Raw genomic sequence first — 16,727 nt, forward strand, 5'->3', positions numbered from 1 at the left:
TCGTCAGATAGCGTCTACTTCAAAATGCAAAATATACGTTAGCAGCAAATGTTAATCGTTAATGATTTGGGACACATTTAAGATGTTATTTAATGTTAAACTATGTGAGTGGCGCTGTGTGGCGCGACAGGGATTTGAGCAACTTCCTGAGTCAAAGCTGGGCGGCGCAGACAGGCGCCACCTGGTGGCGCCGGTGTGCGTATACTCATAGAAAACAATGTGTTCGATTTTTTTTTAGAACGGCGCGGCGCTGAGCTGCGTGTCCCATGTGCGATCCCCTTAAGAGGGTTCTTTTTTACAGTAAATATTTATGCAATTATAAAGTAATATTGTTTTTTTGTCGATTTGAAAACCTTTAAAGCCTCATTTTGTTTTACATTTGCCTTAAAAAAGGAAATATGCCTATTTATTTGAAATAAATCAGATCTGACATTTGTTATATAATGGAATGAGATTTATATATTGATATGTGCCAAACATAATTTTGAGGGTCACTCTTGTTTAAGCATTTATATAACAACATACATTATGTCATAAATACAACTTGGTAAAACTTAAGTAGTAATAGTAAATGCATTACTAGCCAAAGAGGGCACACATCACTCCTTTTTTTTGTCAGGTTACACTGGTTTCCTATAGCAGCTCGCATCAAATTCAAAGCTCTGCTCCTGGCCTTTAAAGGGACACTCCACTTTTTTGAAAATATGCTCATTTTTTAGCTCCCCTAGAGTTAAACATTTGATTCTTACTATTTTGGAATTCATTCAGCTGATCTCCGGGTCTGGTGCTACCACTTTTAGCATAGTTTAGCACAGTGGTCTCAAACTCCCGGCCCGCGGGCCATTTGCGGCCCGCCCTCCCCCTCTCTGCGGCCCGCGTCACCCTTCAACAATATAACGTAATCTGGCCCGCAGAAAGATTTTTTTATTTAAATTCGTTTTTTTATTTAAACGTTTAAGGGTCCGGTCACATGTCGCGTGTAACAACTCAAGTTAAAACGAGTCGAGGCGTTTCTTAAAGTATGTTTACTTTTCAAAGTGCTTGCTTGGGAGCTGAGGTTGCGCAGCGTGGGGTCGCGTCACCCGTTGCTACGCAGCCACGAGCGCGCGCTCCGTGATGGCGAGGGTAACGGAATGCGTGATCGGATTTTAATTCCTCTCGCGTCAATCATATCTTTGTCACAATGCGATCAGTTCATCTGATCGCGACTTTGTAGTGTTTGTCCAGAGAAGATTTGTTACTTCCGGGTGGATACTCTGTTACTCAGAGAAGAGCTGCTGTGGGGTTATTACCGTAGTTCACATCAAGTCACAGCTTCTAAAGGAGACACCGCAGTGGGAGATGTAGTGCAACAGTTTAATATTAAACTACGGATGAGAAAATGAAAATGACCCATCAAAGTGCCCAGGTTAGGAAAAGAGGAAAGATGAGGAGAAATTACAGAGGATACAAGTATGTACACTTCTATATGAAATATATATGAAGTATAATACATTATTATCTTGCTTGCTTATACATAGAGCAGTATTATTTATTTTTACTGTCCAACTAGCTTATGTAAGATTGACTACCCATCCAAATGTTTTAGGATCACTTTCACTTATTAATATTTTTCTAAATATAATAGCAAATTCATTAAAACGGTGGAATAACAAAAAGGAACATAATAAAGTCAATACTATGACTGAAAACAGTCAAAAATAAATAAAAACAGAACACTTACTGTTGGTACATTTTTTATAATAGTTTATAAATGTATAGGAATTAAATTTGTTAGTTTTAATAGGCCTTAGTTAATAATTCAAAGCCTAATAAGGTTAAAAAAATATTTACTTACTTTTATAAAATAATGTATATTAAAAAATAAAAAACACTGTTTATATATTTTCAAGTATTATTATACATTAAAAAATATTTTAAAGAAATATTGTACTTTTTTGAACGTTAAAATAGCTCTGCGGCCCTCTGATGAAATGTCAGTCTCAGAAATGGCCCCAAGCCAGTTTGAGTTTGAGACCCCTGGTTTAGCACAATCCATTGAATCTGATTAGACCATTAGCATCGCGCCAAAAAACAACCAAAGAGTTTCAGTATTTTTCCTATTTAAAACTGGACTCTTCTGTAGTTACATCGTGTACTAAGACCGACAGAAAATTAAAAGTTGTGATTTTCTAGGCAGATATGGCTAGGAACTACACTCTCATTCTGGCGCAATAACCAAGGACTCCGCTAATGCAACATGGCCGCAGCAGGCGCAGTGACACCACGCAGCGCCCGAAAATAGTCCCCTGCCATTGAAAGTAACCAAGGGGACTATTTTCGGCTGCTGCGCAACATCACTACGCCTGCTGCGGCCTTGTTGCATCAGCAAAGTCCTTGGTTGTTGCACCAGAATGAGAGTATAGTTCCTAAACCAGCACTGGGTCAGCACCCCCTTACCTTCAATTGCTTACACAGACTTATGTACCTTAGATCCCTGCGCTCTGCCACAAAGCGATGGCTTGTGGGATGAACCATCCCCAAAAGGGAAAAAAATCACTTTCGCGTACCATCTCTGGTTTTGTTACTGTGGAATGATATGCGGGTTGCGACAAGATCTGCTGACTCCAACTGCCACCGCTTACTCCAACTGTTCACACCGCCACCAGTGAGAGCATCAAAACAGCTCTGGCTGCCCTGCCAACGACACTATAGAAAAAGAGTAGTGGACATTCGAATGCATTCTCTGGAATCCTCTCATGCGGAGGTTTACACCTTCCGATTGGTTGCCGCCGAACATTTCCGCCCTCTGATTGTTTGTTGCCGAACTGCGTCATAGCTCATTACCATAAAGTTGAGCTGGGTTGCGTTCAGCCCTGACAAAACGTTGCAGAAACATGTGTCGAACACCTTGTTCTAATGACGCAAAAGTTGCAACTACGGCAAGCGGTGAAGGCCATTGTTTGTATTCGTTTTTTAAATGTTTCAGGATGAAATTGTTATAAATACGTGTTTAATACTGTAAAATAAAAATTTCACCTTGAACCCATTGTACGAGATGTTTCTTTAGTACCGCGTGGTATATTTACATGTTGCTCAAACCCTGTTGCACACCAGTCCACACCGTTTCCAGGAAACTTGTCGTTAAACAGGAAACCGTAGCAAAATGTTAAGCTCGCCCCTGATTTTTAACTCTCCTTGACGCTCACACCATACATAGCCAGAGCTCGCCGCCAGCTCTCATTGAAAATGAATGACTTCCAGCCACTTTGACTCTCTCGCCGGTGTAAACGTACAGTTACAGTCTTCTCATTGAAAATGAATGACTTCCAGCCACTTTGACACTCTCGCCGGTGTAAACGTACAGTTACAGTCTTTAATAATTGGCTAAAAACCCACCTCTTCCGCCAATACCTCACCTCCGCTAATATCTTTATCCTATCCTTATATTTACATTCTCTCTCCTGACTGTCCAAAAAAACCTAACCCTTGGCTATGGATACTGTGTTATGGTCTAATGATACCAAATGCGTTTATGGCAGTTGCTGGTGCCTTTTTTGAAGGATTTTCTATGGGCAATGAGTGGTATGCACGCTGTTTATGCACACCGAATGCCTTGTATTTTTTGCCGCCTGCCGCACCAAACGTCATTCGCGTTTTTTCATTGTCCAATCGAATGACAGGAGAGGTGGGTCTTCTGTTGTGGTGACGGAAGTTTACAGTTGCTTCGAACAACCACATACTGTAACAAAATGGACGTAGTGTCTGTGACGTCACTCATAGGTTTGTGTAGAGCTTTTTTGAAGCATTTGGGACTAGCCTCTAGCGGCCAGTCCATGAATTGCAGTTTAAGTCACTTCCATATTAGCTTCATCAGAGAGATGCCATTCCCCTCGAGAACAAACTACTGTGTGTTTGTGCACCTCTTACCCTCTTAGTTTCTGCTAATATCAAATCAAGTTTATTTATAAAGCACAGTAAAAACCACAATAGTTGACCACTGTGCTGTACAATATACTAAATACTAAACATACTAAAACAGAGGTAAAATACGTGATATGTACACATGCATATACACACACACATAACGGTCAAATCACAAACATGCATAAAAATATGACAGTTAACAGCAAAAGAGCAATCACGCTTCAATATTTGATTGACAGGACAGCTGCCTCTGTGATTGCCTAGCAATATAAAAAGTTTTTTTAAAGTGACCAAGGCAGTGTGGGGCGCCTTGCGTTTCCAGTATTCAAAACGCGTTTGGTGTAATTGGCCCCTTACACTTAATAAGAAACTTGATATTTCTTGTGCATGTATTGCTGTTCTTGTGTTGCACTAATTGCTTCTATTGTTTAACACGTTTGTAAGTCGCATTGGACAGAAGCGTCTGCTAAATGACTTAAGGCGGTTTCCCGGACAGGTATTGGACTAGTCCTAGACTTAAACACTTTTAAGAGCTCTCCAAACCGAAAACAACTTGCACTTACATATCTTAAAATACATCAGGGCCCTTTGTTTTACCTCAAAATGCACACAGGTAATGTTTTTAGTAAGGCATGTTTGTTAAAACTAGTTATATTTCCTAACTAAACTAAGGCCTAGTCCTGGATTAAGCTAATCCTGGTCCGGGAAACCGCCCCTAAATGTAAATGCATTAGCTAACAATATAGTTATATTTATTATCTTTTGTTTATATTAGTTAATGCCAATACTATTGTTAATATTAGTTTATTGTGTATTAACTCACTGCTACAACTAGATTTTAAAACTGTATTTGTAAATACTAAAAACATGAACAAGATTAATAAATGCTATAAAAATATTTTTCATTGTTAGTTTATTTTAGCTAATGCATTTAGCATGTTAAAGTCTGTGTACTGTAAATTCAGATATTAAATGTGTTCTCAGTTTGTGTCACCACAGAAAAATGTGATATAAACCACACAGCCAAATTTAAATGATTAAAAAGGGCAAATAAATAAACTAAGTTATTAAAATCTTGAAAAAACAGGCAGGATTGTCTGCTCTCAAACACTGGGGGCGTGTCCGCTGTCTGTGCTGAAACCACGCCCACTGAATGGATGCTGACTTTGTGTTAGGGGCGGGTCCGTGCTCCGTGTCTCCAGTGCATCATCAAGCCACATTTTAGCCTGCTTAAATAATCCTAAACTCAGAAATGTGGGAAAACTGTTACTCCACAGTTCACAGTCTTTGTAACGTGTTTCAGCAATAACTTTATGACAGACAAATAAATAACACACAAACATATGCAGAAATATGTAAAGGATACTTTCACATCATCTGAATTCAAAACAGAATGTTGCATTAGGCTCAACGTCCCAAATCACTTAGATTTCCAAGTGCTTGCAGGAAATGAAAACCCAGCTGGAATGTGTATCAAGACAAAAGATGCATATCTGAATTTGAGCATAATGTACACAGCATGTTCTGCCTGCCTGTAGATAACGGGGACATATCGCCAAAAAAGAAAAATACAGCCATGCATATGAAACTCCCTGAAGTAAAAGAGATCCACATACAGTCTGACTTCAAGCCAAACCCCCTCTTGCTTTCCAAACTGGGAGGACTGCACATGTTTTACTGGGCATCCAAGTGGGAGCCCGCTGTTCTCACAGGCTCAATGAGGATATAAGCCGGCAGAGGAACTGACACCTCCCAAAGAAACAAGGGCAAAGCGAGCCAGAAAAAGAGAGAGGAGAGGTTACACAACCATCTGCCATTTTCCAAACCTGCACCCTGATATCCTCTCTGTGTGTGGAGATGAAAGCAAGTGGAGGTGTTTAGATGAACGTGTGCTTTATTCATCCCAAACATATATGTGTTTAATACTGTATGTGATGTGTATAATCATCCATTTTTGTTCTTGTCTTTATCCATCATTTACCCAGTCTTGGGAAGTAACTGATAAGAAGTAGCCACACCACAAAGTTACTATATATAGCATCAAGCAATGTCTTTTCTACATCACAGTATTTTGTCATATTGTACTATATACGCATTAAACAGTGTGAGCTAAAGCAATGATCACACACTTCTAATCCGTTTCATTGGGATGGGTCATGTACATAGATTTATTAGTCAAATAACTATTCACAGAGTTGATTTTTGTTTGCCGTTTATCTTAAAGGGGACATTTCACAATACTTTTTTTAAGATGTCAAAAAATCTTTAGTGTCCCCAGAGTATGGCAAGCCGTTTTGACGTTTATTAGTTGAGTTCTTGTTATCAACAATTCAATTTTCACTAGTTAAAATTTTAATTCTCGAAATCAGAAATGACATTTTTATTAGTAACAATGTTCATTTTTGATATCAACAATTCAGTTCTTGATATCAAGAATTACATTTCTACTAGTAACAATGTTAAGAACTTAATTGTTGAAATCAAGAATTAAATTGTTGATATCAAGAATTTACATTGTTACTAGTGGAAATGTAATTTCTGATATCAAGAATTAAAAATGTAACTAGTGAAAATTAAATTGTTGATATCAAGAACTCAACGAATAAAAGTCAAAACGGCTTGCCATACTAGAGTACGTATGTGAAGTTCTAGCTCAAAATATCATACAGATAATTTATTATAGCATGTTAAAATTGCCACTTTGTAGGTGTGAGCAAAAAAATTGCAGTTTTTTGGTGTCCTTTAACTTGCAAATGAGCTGATCTCTGCACTAAATGGCAGTGTAGAGCTGTAATCGGGCCTTAAAAGTTAGGCCCGAAATGTCCGGAGCTCGACATAATGCAGCACGAACCCGAACGTACATTTAGATTGACAGCTTTTTAAAAGCCCGAACCCGTTTACAGCCCGACATTATTTAAATGTGCGCACACACACAGCTTTTGTCAAAAATGAGAAATTTACACAGGTTTTAACACTAATAATCTACACGCCACTTGGAAGTTAAAAAACAAAGAAATAAAATAAGTAATCTGTAACATTGTAACATCTCATTCTAAATAGGCTTATGCAATACACTATAAATATGCCAATAAAATTATTATTTCTTAACTAATTAAATTAAGATAATACATTCTGAATTAAGATGGGAATTTGGCAATAACGAAATTAAGAGAAAGGCTCCGCGGGATTTGCGTCGGCACTTCTCTCCATTACTGCCAACATTAATCTATATCCTCTGTCTAAATTATGTATTTAAGACTCGATTCATATTTAGTTATACACTGAAAAACCTACTCACCAAGATTAGGCTACATGTTTTTGATGAGGAAAATCATTAAATCCACTGTAAATGAATTCAGCGCGGTCCTGCGCTACTGATAGTGCATCCAGCAGCATTGAACTTGACTGCTCATTTACCTCACAAAGCCGGAGCGCAAGCCCGAGTCCGGCCCGTGTAAAATGTTAGAAATGAAGCCCGAGCCCGTCGGGTTCGGGCAAAGATCTTCAGCTCTATGGCAGTGTAAGAGGCGGTATTATCCCCTTCTGACATCACAAGGGGAGCCAAATTTCAATGATCTATTTCATCACATGCTTGCAGAGAATGGTTTACCAAAACTAAGTTACTGGGTTGATCTTTTTCACATTTTCTCGTTTGATAAAAGCACTGGGGACCCAATAATAGCACTTAAACATGGAAAAAATCCAATTTTCATTATGTCCCTTTTTAAATGATTAATGTAGTTGCTGCTTTTGTTAGAAACTTTTGTTAGTACAGCTTAGCTAATTGGATCCCTCTATCTAAACATATATTGAATATAATTCAATATTTAGTCTTTCTATACTGTACATCATTTTCTAAACCCCTCAAAAATGCTGGGTTGCGTCAACATGGACAAACCCAATAGTGGGGTTAAATGAACCTCGAAATAGTTCCTAATCACTGTGTTTAGCTCTTTACGTCAGACTGCTGTACTCTCATTCTCTCTCACCAGGCCACCCTTCATGCCTGCAGTTCACAGACAACATGATGCGGGCTGTTCGCACATACAAGTGGCAGTGTATCGAGTGTAAATCCTGCACTCTGTGTGGTACTTCAGAGAACGATGTGAGTATTTTTTAAATTTGAGACCCAATCTGTGAGACCCCATCTAAAGTCATTTCTACATAAAATCATAGTGTATTTAAAGGTCCCGTTCTTTCTGTGTTTTTGAAGCTTTGATTGTGTTTACAGTGCACAATATAACATGTGTTCATGTTACTTATCTGTATAGCGCTGTTTTCACTGTCCTAAAAACGGTCTGATGTCTTCCTTGTTCTATGAAGTTCGTCCTTCAGAAATACGTATCGAGTTCTGATTGTGTAGTTTGTTTAGTGTGCTGTGATTCGATAGCAGCTTAGCTTGCCGTTAGCTTAGCTGGCGACTGATGTATTCCTGTGGGTGGGGTTTAGTCAAAAAACTGTTTTACTGACGTCATTAAAGCAGGAAGTAGAGGGCTGTAGTCCAAACCGTCCGTTCGCTGTAGGCTTTGAAAGGTCAATTCTGTTAAAGAAAATATATATCTCCTGGCAGTGAACTTTGAGCTTCATCATTTAACAGGTATTATTTATGCTATTATAGCAACATTACACACTAACTAGGGTTTAAAAAATGGGATCAGAAAGAAAATTAGCTTTAACATTTTATGAAAATATAACTACACTTACCTAAAGGATTATTAGGAACACATGGTCAATTTCTCATTAATACAATGGTGTAATGGTGTGGGGGATGTTTTCTTGGCACACTTTAGGCCCCTTAGTGCCAATTGGGCATCATTTAAATGCCACAGCCTGAGCATTGTTTCTGACTATGTCCATCCCTTTATGACCACCATGTACTCATCCTCTGATGGCTACTTCCAGCAGGATAATGCACTATGTCACAAAGCTCGAATCATTACAAACTGGTTTCTTGACCATGACAATGACTTCACTGTACTAAAATGGTCCCCACAGTCATCAGATCTCAACCCAATAGAGCATCTTTGGGATGTGGTGGAACGTGATCTACGTGCCCTGGATGTGCATCCCACAAATCTCCATCAACTGCAAGATGCTATCCTATCAATATGGGCCAACATTTCTAAAAAATGCTTTCAGCACCTTGTTGAATCAATGCCACATAGAATTAAGGCAGTTCTGAAGGCGAAAGGGGGTCAAACACAGTATTAGTATGGTGTTCCTAATAATCCTTTAGGTGAGTGTATATGTTCAATATTGACCGAGTAAGGTCATGTCAAAGATTTAAATCAATACGCAATCAAACTTTAATGCATCTAATCTCTAAATTATTAGATTGAGACTTTAGCTTGGATTTCACAAGGTCATGTATTTATTAGTTTTACTTTTCAAAATAGAAAATGCAGCCATTTGACCCATATCATCAGCAACATCCATCTCTTAAAACACACAGCGTTTCCTAAATATGGCATCATTGACACACCGTGTTGCTTATATGCACATGTCAGATTTTGTTTCACGTAACAACTCAATAATGTGTTTCTTCAAAGGATCAGCTTCTGTTCTGTGATGACTGTGATCGAGGATATCACATGTATTGCCTTAAACCTCCCATGACGCAGCCACCCGAGGGTAACAAACTAATTCATAGCACCATCTTAAAACAAATTCATTCTTTCACATGCTCCAGTAAAGACACTTTTGCGTCTCTGGTTTATCTGCAGGAAGTTGGAGTTGTCATCTGTGTCTGGATCTGCTGAAGAATAAGGCATCTAGTTCTGGAGAGCCATAAACATGGAGGAGGAGATACAAAGATACACACAAAGCACGCTCAGGATGGAAGTTGCTCTGTAGTTTTTGTTTCATGTCGTAGTTGAGTAACCTTCCTCTACCTCTGTGACACAAACATTTTCTTTTCAACCAAGTGTAGGTGATGTAGTCAGCCTCGCAAATATCCTGTTCGCTAGGCAGGATCCAGATTCTTCAAGTATGTCACCATAGTTAAATAGGAACACCAGGCCATCAACATTATTATAGTTAGTCAATACTGTAAAGCTCCTATGATCTAAGCTATGACTTATTTGCATTTATTGACAAAGCTGTTCATTACTTTTTATAACTTTTATATCTCACTATAGGGTAACAAATCCAGACATTTAGAGTCTTTAAATTAGTTTGAAAGCACAGAGCTTTAAGTTTCAATCCTGTGCTTTTTAATTGTTGTTCGTTTGTACTTTTACTCTATTTAGCATTTGATTTAGCAGACAATTGTTGCTCAAAAGTATATTTAAATTCAGCTAAGCTGGCATGCTTGTTTCCCTTTAGGTTATGTTTTTTACGGATTAATGTGAACGCTAGACTGCTCAATCTATATGTTAGTTTGTGTTTTATTCCTTTGAAATATTTCCATTGTGTTTGTCTTTAAAAGTTCTGTTGTTGCCTCCTCTGTTTGGAGAAAGAAAAGCACTTCATACCTCTCAGAGTAAAACATCTGTTTACTCCATTTTGTATTTCATTGCTTTTGATATATTAGCATTTGTATTTCCATCTGGACAGTCTCTTGTGACATTCCCACCTCCTTCATCTGTATTACACATTACAGACGGTCAATGTATCAAAACTCTCCAGATCTTTCATCCGTTTAATATTTTATCTATGCATTTGATCTAATTCAAGGACCATCTACATTAAATTGCCATTTACAACAGAGACAAGTGAGAATTGATCAAATAAAGAAGTCATACAGTATGTGTAACATATAATCAAATATGAAGAAATGTGTTCAGATGTGTTTATGATTTTTTTGTTTATAAAATGAAAAAATGAAAATTGTCTCTGGCAGTGATTCTGTGATTGACTTCCTCTGGTTAAAAGGTACAAATGCAGTCAAGCATGATTTATTGTTAAATAATTATTAGTAATGAAAGCTTTTGCAGCCATGTCTTTCTTCCTTTTATACCCTTGTGTAATCTAAAATAATGTAATAAAATGCTAAATCAAGTCTGTGCTGAATTTACAGTACTAAATGTTGACATTAGAGGGCAGTAGATACACAGAAACTGAATCAAATAGAGACACGCCTTCTTCTGTTACGCATATGTCTACACTGCATGTTTCAGTTTAAGTATTATTTTAGCAAACATTTAATTTAGCATTACGCCCAGTTTGAGCTACAAAGACACACAAGAAAGACTAAAGACCATCCATGCAGAAAAATCATTTCCAGAGTTCTCCAAACTCAATGTTTATTGAACGACTCAGGACTTCAGGTGGTCCTTTAAGTTTTTTTGACCTACTGACTGCCATCTTTGTCATTGGAAAAACTAAAAGCAGTAAAAGTTTAGAAATATTCCATGCATAGTTTTGTGCTGTATGTGGCCTTTGTGCCTCTACGTTTTATTCAACGTTTAATATTCTACACAGCATCTTCCACGTCGAGACCTGCTGCGAGGTTTATACATTCCAACCTAACATGTAGTTATGAATCAACAAACCGTTTCTACCTGAAAATGTGCAGGGGGAACACATATTTCTTAGATTTTCCTCTCCGTTGCGTATGTGGTCAAAAGACGACAGAGGGTATTTATGTCACAGGAAAGTCAATGTATCCCTGGCAGTGATGGTGCTTAAAAAAAACAAGTAAAAAACTCCCACTAGAGCAGAAATGGATGAAGTCCAGAGGAGCTGAAACTGATTAGGGGCCTCATTTATAAAGTGTGCGTACTATGCACAGATTTCAACATAGAGTGTGCGTAAAATTACGCAAAGATTCACGAAATTAAAACTCAGTGTTGCCAGACATACGATAATCATCATATTCGTTCCATAATTTTGACCTCTGTATGATCAATAATGAAAAAATCCTATAATTTCCGAATATTACCACTTCAAATGATGGTCGTTGCGGGGCTTTATACTCATTGATCTAGCTGTAGATCCTACGTCTGCCGTACATAATTGTAAATCACAGTGTTATGTACAGTTGTTTCATTTAATGTAATGTATACAATCCCTAAATTGTGACTACAACATTTTTGTATTTAATTATGTTCTTTTATAATAAAATAAATAAATAAATAAAAAACATGTGAATGAGCATCTTCCATCTCAACTCACGTTACGCCAATCAGGATCGAGAATGACTCTCTCACGAGCACAAGTTAAAGTCGCCATGTAACGGAAGTAGCGATTGTCTTATTTTGAAACTTAGTTTGAAATTCGTCTATTGAGAATTTATTGGATCGTTTAAAGTTGGGTCATGTTGCTCTTTTCCCGGACCCCGCCCATCTGCCATAGCCACCATATGACCCAATGACCGGAAGTAACGAGAGATCGTTTGGAGGAGGGGAGATTTGCGTTTTGATTAAAGATTTATAATATAAATCAATGAAGCTCACAGATAAGTCATTTGTAAAAAAAACCCGGCAATATCCCAAAACAAATTACAGTTTTTCATTTTGATTTTATTTCAACTTTAATGTAGGTCAGTTTCCCATTAGTTGTTGGGATCCTTCCCATTCACTTTTAATGGGTGACGTCAAGCGTTACCGCTTTCGCCCCGTGTGAGTGTACCGTAATGGTACATTCACATGAGGCGTAAGCGTTGACGCTTCCAATTCAATTTAAATGGGTCACGTCATGCGTTGCCGAACTGAATTGAGGATCCGTCGGTGCCGCGTCAGTGGCGTTGCTCGCGAGTCACGGCAGAAGTTGAACATTTCTCAACTTTTCAAGTGGCAACGCGTGCGTCAGCCAATCAGATCGCGTTATGCAAATAACCTAGGCAGAGCCAGCCAATTACGTTTATGGAAGACCGGAGTATGTATTGCGGCCAATGGCTGTTTTTCAATTCCAAGAACAAAGAGAATGGACTTGCGTTCTCGTGAAGAGTGGTCTTGCCAGGCGACGTTGGAAGAACGAACTCAGAAGTTCGCGAGAACACAGAACGCACTTGTAAGAATTGAGATGTGTGCGATCTTCCTGTTGGTCACCTGACCTTCAGCGATTTCAGCGCGCAAGTCTGCACTCGATGCATCCTCGATATCAAGAACACATCCGGGTATTTTCATGTGTCCTCTGTACTTGCGTTCTTGAGAATTGGAATTGAACTTCGACTGTTAATGACGACGTAGAGCGAGGACGCAAGATCGCTGAAGAACGCATATTGAGAAACAGCCACTGTGATTGGCCGTTGGCCACGCTTCAGACAAGCCTTCCGTCAAGCGTTAACGCTTTTGCCTCATGTGAATGTACCTTTAGGTACACTTAGTTATTTACTGGGATAATTTGCAGACTGTCAAAAGTTTTGGGTTTAGATAAATAGCTGTATTCTGCATATATGACATGTGTACGAAAATGTCCTTCCAAATACCATAATTTGTAGTTTCTGATACGATTTCCAATCTGGCAACACTGGCGGTCTTTTACGTGGAAACGTGCTTAGTGTCAGGGTCTGAGCAAGCGCAAGCAATTTGGGAAATATAAGCCATTCTTGCTGCTCGAAAAGGATTGTAACATCGTTAGGTGCTGTTTTATATGTCAATGACATTATTTGGTCATTGTTAAAGGCGGAAATTAGAAACTTTATTTGAAGATTCACATCTGAAAGTGAGGCACACGTGCGATTTCTGTACGTAAAGTGGTACGTTCATTCTATGAATCGGTTTCTACGCAGCAATTTATAAATGAGCCCCCTGGGTTTGTTTTTGGCGTATGTTGTTATGGTATGATAATCATATATATGTGCTTAGAACATCACTACACTGACATCAAGCAACATTAAGAGCTTACATTCTAAGTTGAATTTACATAACCATTCATTAAACAGGCAAACAAGACAAACACACTGTAGTTAACAAGTAACTGTTGGACTAAGATGTACACAGATGTCAGGTTCCCAAGGTCATGGAAACCTGAAAATATCAGGGCATTTTAAAAATTTGATTTCCAGGGCGAAAAATCATGGAAAAATCTTAAAAAAAAAATGTAACGAAAGCTTAAGAGTTTCTATATAAAACTATTTGAGAATTTGGTTTCCGATTAAGCTCAGCTTAAAAATATAAGCTGATTTGAAGTTGTGCAATTGCTATAAAATTATTTTAAAACATCATGAATAACTGTAAAAGTCCTGAAACAAAATATATGAAACCCTGTAAATTATTTTAGGTTGTTGTTTGTTTGGTCAAGATTGTGCTGTAAAGCTGTCCGACTCTGGTATCCAGTATATCTCACTGGTGCGGTCTTTGTGCAAAAGTAATACTTTTTATATATAATACGATTTATGTGCTCTAAATAAATCATTTTGAAATATAATTTCCTACCTTCCTGGTTATCTCATAGCTAATTCTTTATTCCTCAATAAAACTGAGTCTAAAAGGTACATCTCCTGGTAGACATATTACTACATCATGTGCTATATAGGTGAGTAAAACAAAGACTATAATATAAATTCTTCTCCATCAACAGAGTACTTTCTCCAAAATGGCAGGAGCATTAAAATAACACTGCGCTGTGTTGAACCTCATCATCACCTCCACGTCCATACTCCATATTCAGCAAGTACATGATGAGAGAGAGAGACAGTATGAAAAGACATTAACCGAGGAAACACAGACGTTGAAAGCCCTTTTCACTTTCTCCACTCCTTTGGAATGCTCTGAAGATTTGAGACACATCCTCTCTTCATCCAAATGCGTATGATGTACTTTACATCAATTACTGCATACCTTATCGATTCCCATGGGTACAATGAAAATGAAGAGGTTGAATTGGTGCTGGACATCCAGCGGTGAGCGATCAGTCCCGTCCTTGCTTCTCTGTGGCTATAAGTATCAAATAAACTTATAATGGTGCTGTAGATGGTACTGGAAAGTCTGACATTTCTCTTTGCAGTCACTCAGTCAACACGGTCGCGGTTTGGAGATTTTTATTGCATGCTGCCATCTAGAGTCCGTAGCTGTGCGATGTTTGGGTGGGTTTTAGAGAGAGGCTGGTCCATACATGTGGCCCATCATGGGCACAATGCTTCAACCCCAACATATTCCAGTTTCTCAGGATGGGGCTGGACATCTCGAAGATAAAGACTTGTCAGGATGACTGCATGAGGCCAGTCAGTCGTTTACCTGTCAGAGATTTGCCCTGAAACATAATTACAATACTATTACATTACTATTACATACATATATATATATATATATATATATATATATATATATATATATATATATATATATATATATATATATATATATATATATATATATATATATATATATATAAAAATATATACATATACATATACATATATATATATATATATATATATATATATATATATATATATATATATACACACACACATATATACATATATATACACACACACACACACACACACACACACACACACACACATATATATATATACATATATATTCATAACCTTTATACATTCCACTGGATCCAGCTTTATTACAAAATTAGAGATATACTCTCAAAAAGCCTAGGTTGTTTTGAGCCATGGACATGGTTAGGTCAAATATGGACATTTTCTAGGTTTATTTAACCCAACAGTTAGGTTTGTCCATAACATAACCCATTCCATGCTTTTACTCTTATATCGAGAATGTTTAGAGAAAGATTTTCATGGTACACTGTAAAAAAGATTTGTTGGTTCAGCTTAAAAAAGTAAGTTACCTGGTTGCCTTTCAAAACAATTGTTGTAAGTTGAATTAACTCAAAATTTAAGGCAACCAGATAACTTATTTTTTTAAGTTCAACCAACGTGTTTACAAGACGATAGGGGCCACTCACCACACTGCGAGTGAATTTCTCCAATGATGTACGGCGGCCTTGTTCAGTCTCAAGCTGTGGACCGAGGGTTAATGGATGAGAAGAGGGAAAGATACAGTGCACAACATCAGGTTAACACATGTGAGGAGGTTAAGTAAAGGAATCACATCAAAACATTTACAGGACAATTCATGTTAATTTAGAATAATAGCAATAGAGATGAGAGACATTCACACTGTAGAGACTATGAAGATGCCCACATTTAACTATTAACTGAGTCACAGAGCTGTATTTCAGGTAGATGTAAAACAGTGGCGGCCGGTGACTTCTTTTTTCGAGGGCGCACGATGCGAAGTTCGTCACAACATGTATGTAGCCCATCATGTGTGTGGTTTGTAATTTCAAAATATGTGTTCTGTGTGTCGAGGGATCCTGTGTGCATTACGTGTGTTGTCAAAATAAGTGCCTGCTGCAGATGTGTCTAAAGGGTTGATGATAAAAGAGACGCTCGCGTTTGCCAGATATTCGTATAATCTCATGCGTAATCAGAGTTTACTGTTAAGGGAGTGTCTTGCGTGTATTTTGTGAACGTGTGTGTTTATTTTATCATAAACGGTTTTGACGCGTGTGCAGCTGACACTTATTTTGACAAAACACGTGATGCACATGGTTTACATGACGCAACAAACACATATTTTAAAAACACGAGCAACACACATGACACTCCAACAATTCTTTTGAATTTGCGCCCCTCGGAAGAGCAGTCACGAGCCGCCACTGGTGTAAATAGGGCTGTCAAAAGATTAATCGCGATTAATCGCATACAAAATAAAAGTTTGTTTTTGCATAATATATGTGTGTGCACTGTTTGTAATTCTTTTGTATATATAAATACACACACATGCATGCATGCATTTAAGCAACATTTACATTTACATGTATGTAATTTTGAAAGCCCTAATGTAAAATTAAGTTGTATCAGTTCAAATTCAACATTCCTTTAAAAGTCAATTTTCCTAATTCAGAAGAAA

The 16,727-nt window shown here is 37.8% G+C and overlaps 2 protein-coding genes across 7 annotated transcripts in view; one reads left to right on the top strand and one right to left on the bottom strand.

Moving 5' to 3' along the window:
• dpf3 (double PHD fingers 3) overlaps window positions 1–10,734 on the top strand; it is a 47,270-nt gene extending 36,536 nt beyond the window's left edge. For 2 of the 3 annotated variants that reach the window (XM_055186372.2, XM_055186373.2), the window contains 3 exons: window positions 7,899–8,011; window positions 9,456–9,537; window positions 9,630–10,734. In XM_055186372.2, the coding sequence (XP_055042347.2) occupies window positions 7,899–8,011; window positions 9,456–9,537; window positions 9,630–9,697 (263 nt within the window). In that variant the 3' untranslated portion in view covers window positions 9,698–10,734. Of the gene's footprint in view, window positions 1–7,898; window positions 8,012–9,455; window positions 9,538–9,629 lie in introns of those variants that run through there. The other variant, XR_008639223.2, reaches the window with a different exon arrangement.
• Window positions 10,735–14,226: 3,492 nt separating this feature from the next.
• The window catches only part of rgs6 (regulator of G protein signaling 6), an 83,060-nt gene continuing 80,559 nt past the window's right edge, over window positions 14,227–16,727 (bottom strand). For all 4 annotated transcript variants that reach the window (XM_055186369.2, XM_055186371.2, XM_055186368.2 and 1 more), the window contains 2 exons: window positions 15,718–15,771; window positions 14,227–15,042 (listed from right to left, as the gene is read on the bottom strand). In XM_055186369.2, coding sequence (XP_055042344.1) covers window positions 14,992–15,042; window positions 15,718–15,771 — 105 coding nt within the window. In that variant the 3' untranslated portion in view covers window positions 14,227–14,991. The remainder of the gene's footprint in view (window positions 15,043–15,717; window positions 15,772–16,727) is intronic.

The sequence above is a fragment of the Misgurnus anguillicaudatus genome, chromosome 18 (genome assembly GCF_027580225.2).
Source record: "Misgurnus anguillicaudatus chromosome 18, ASM2758022v2, whole genome shotgun sequence".
NCBI classification, from domain to species: Eukaryota; Metazoa; Chordata; class Actinopteri; order Cypriniformes; family Cobitidae; genus Misgurnus; species Misgurnus anguillicaudatus.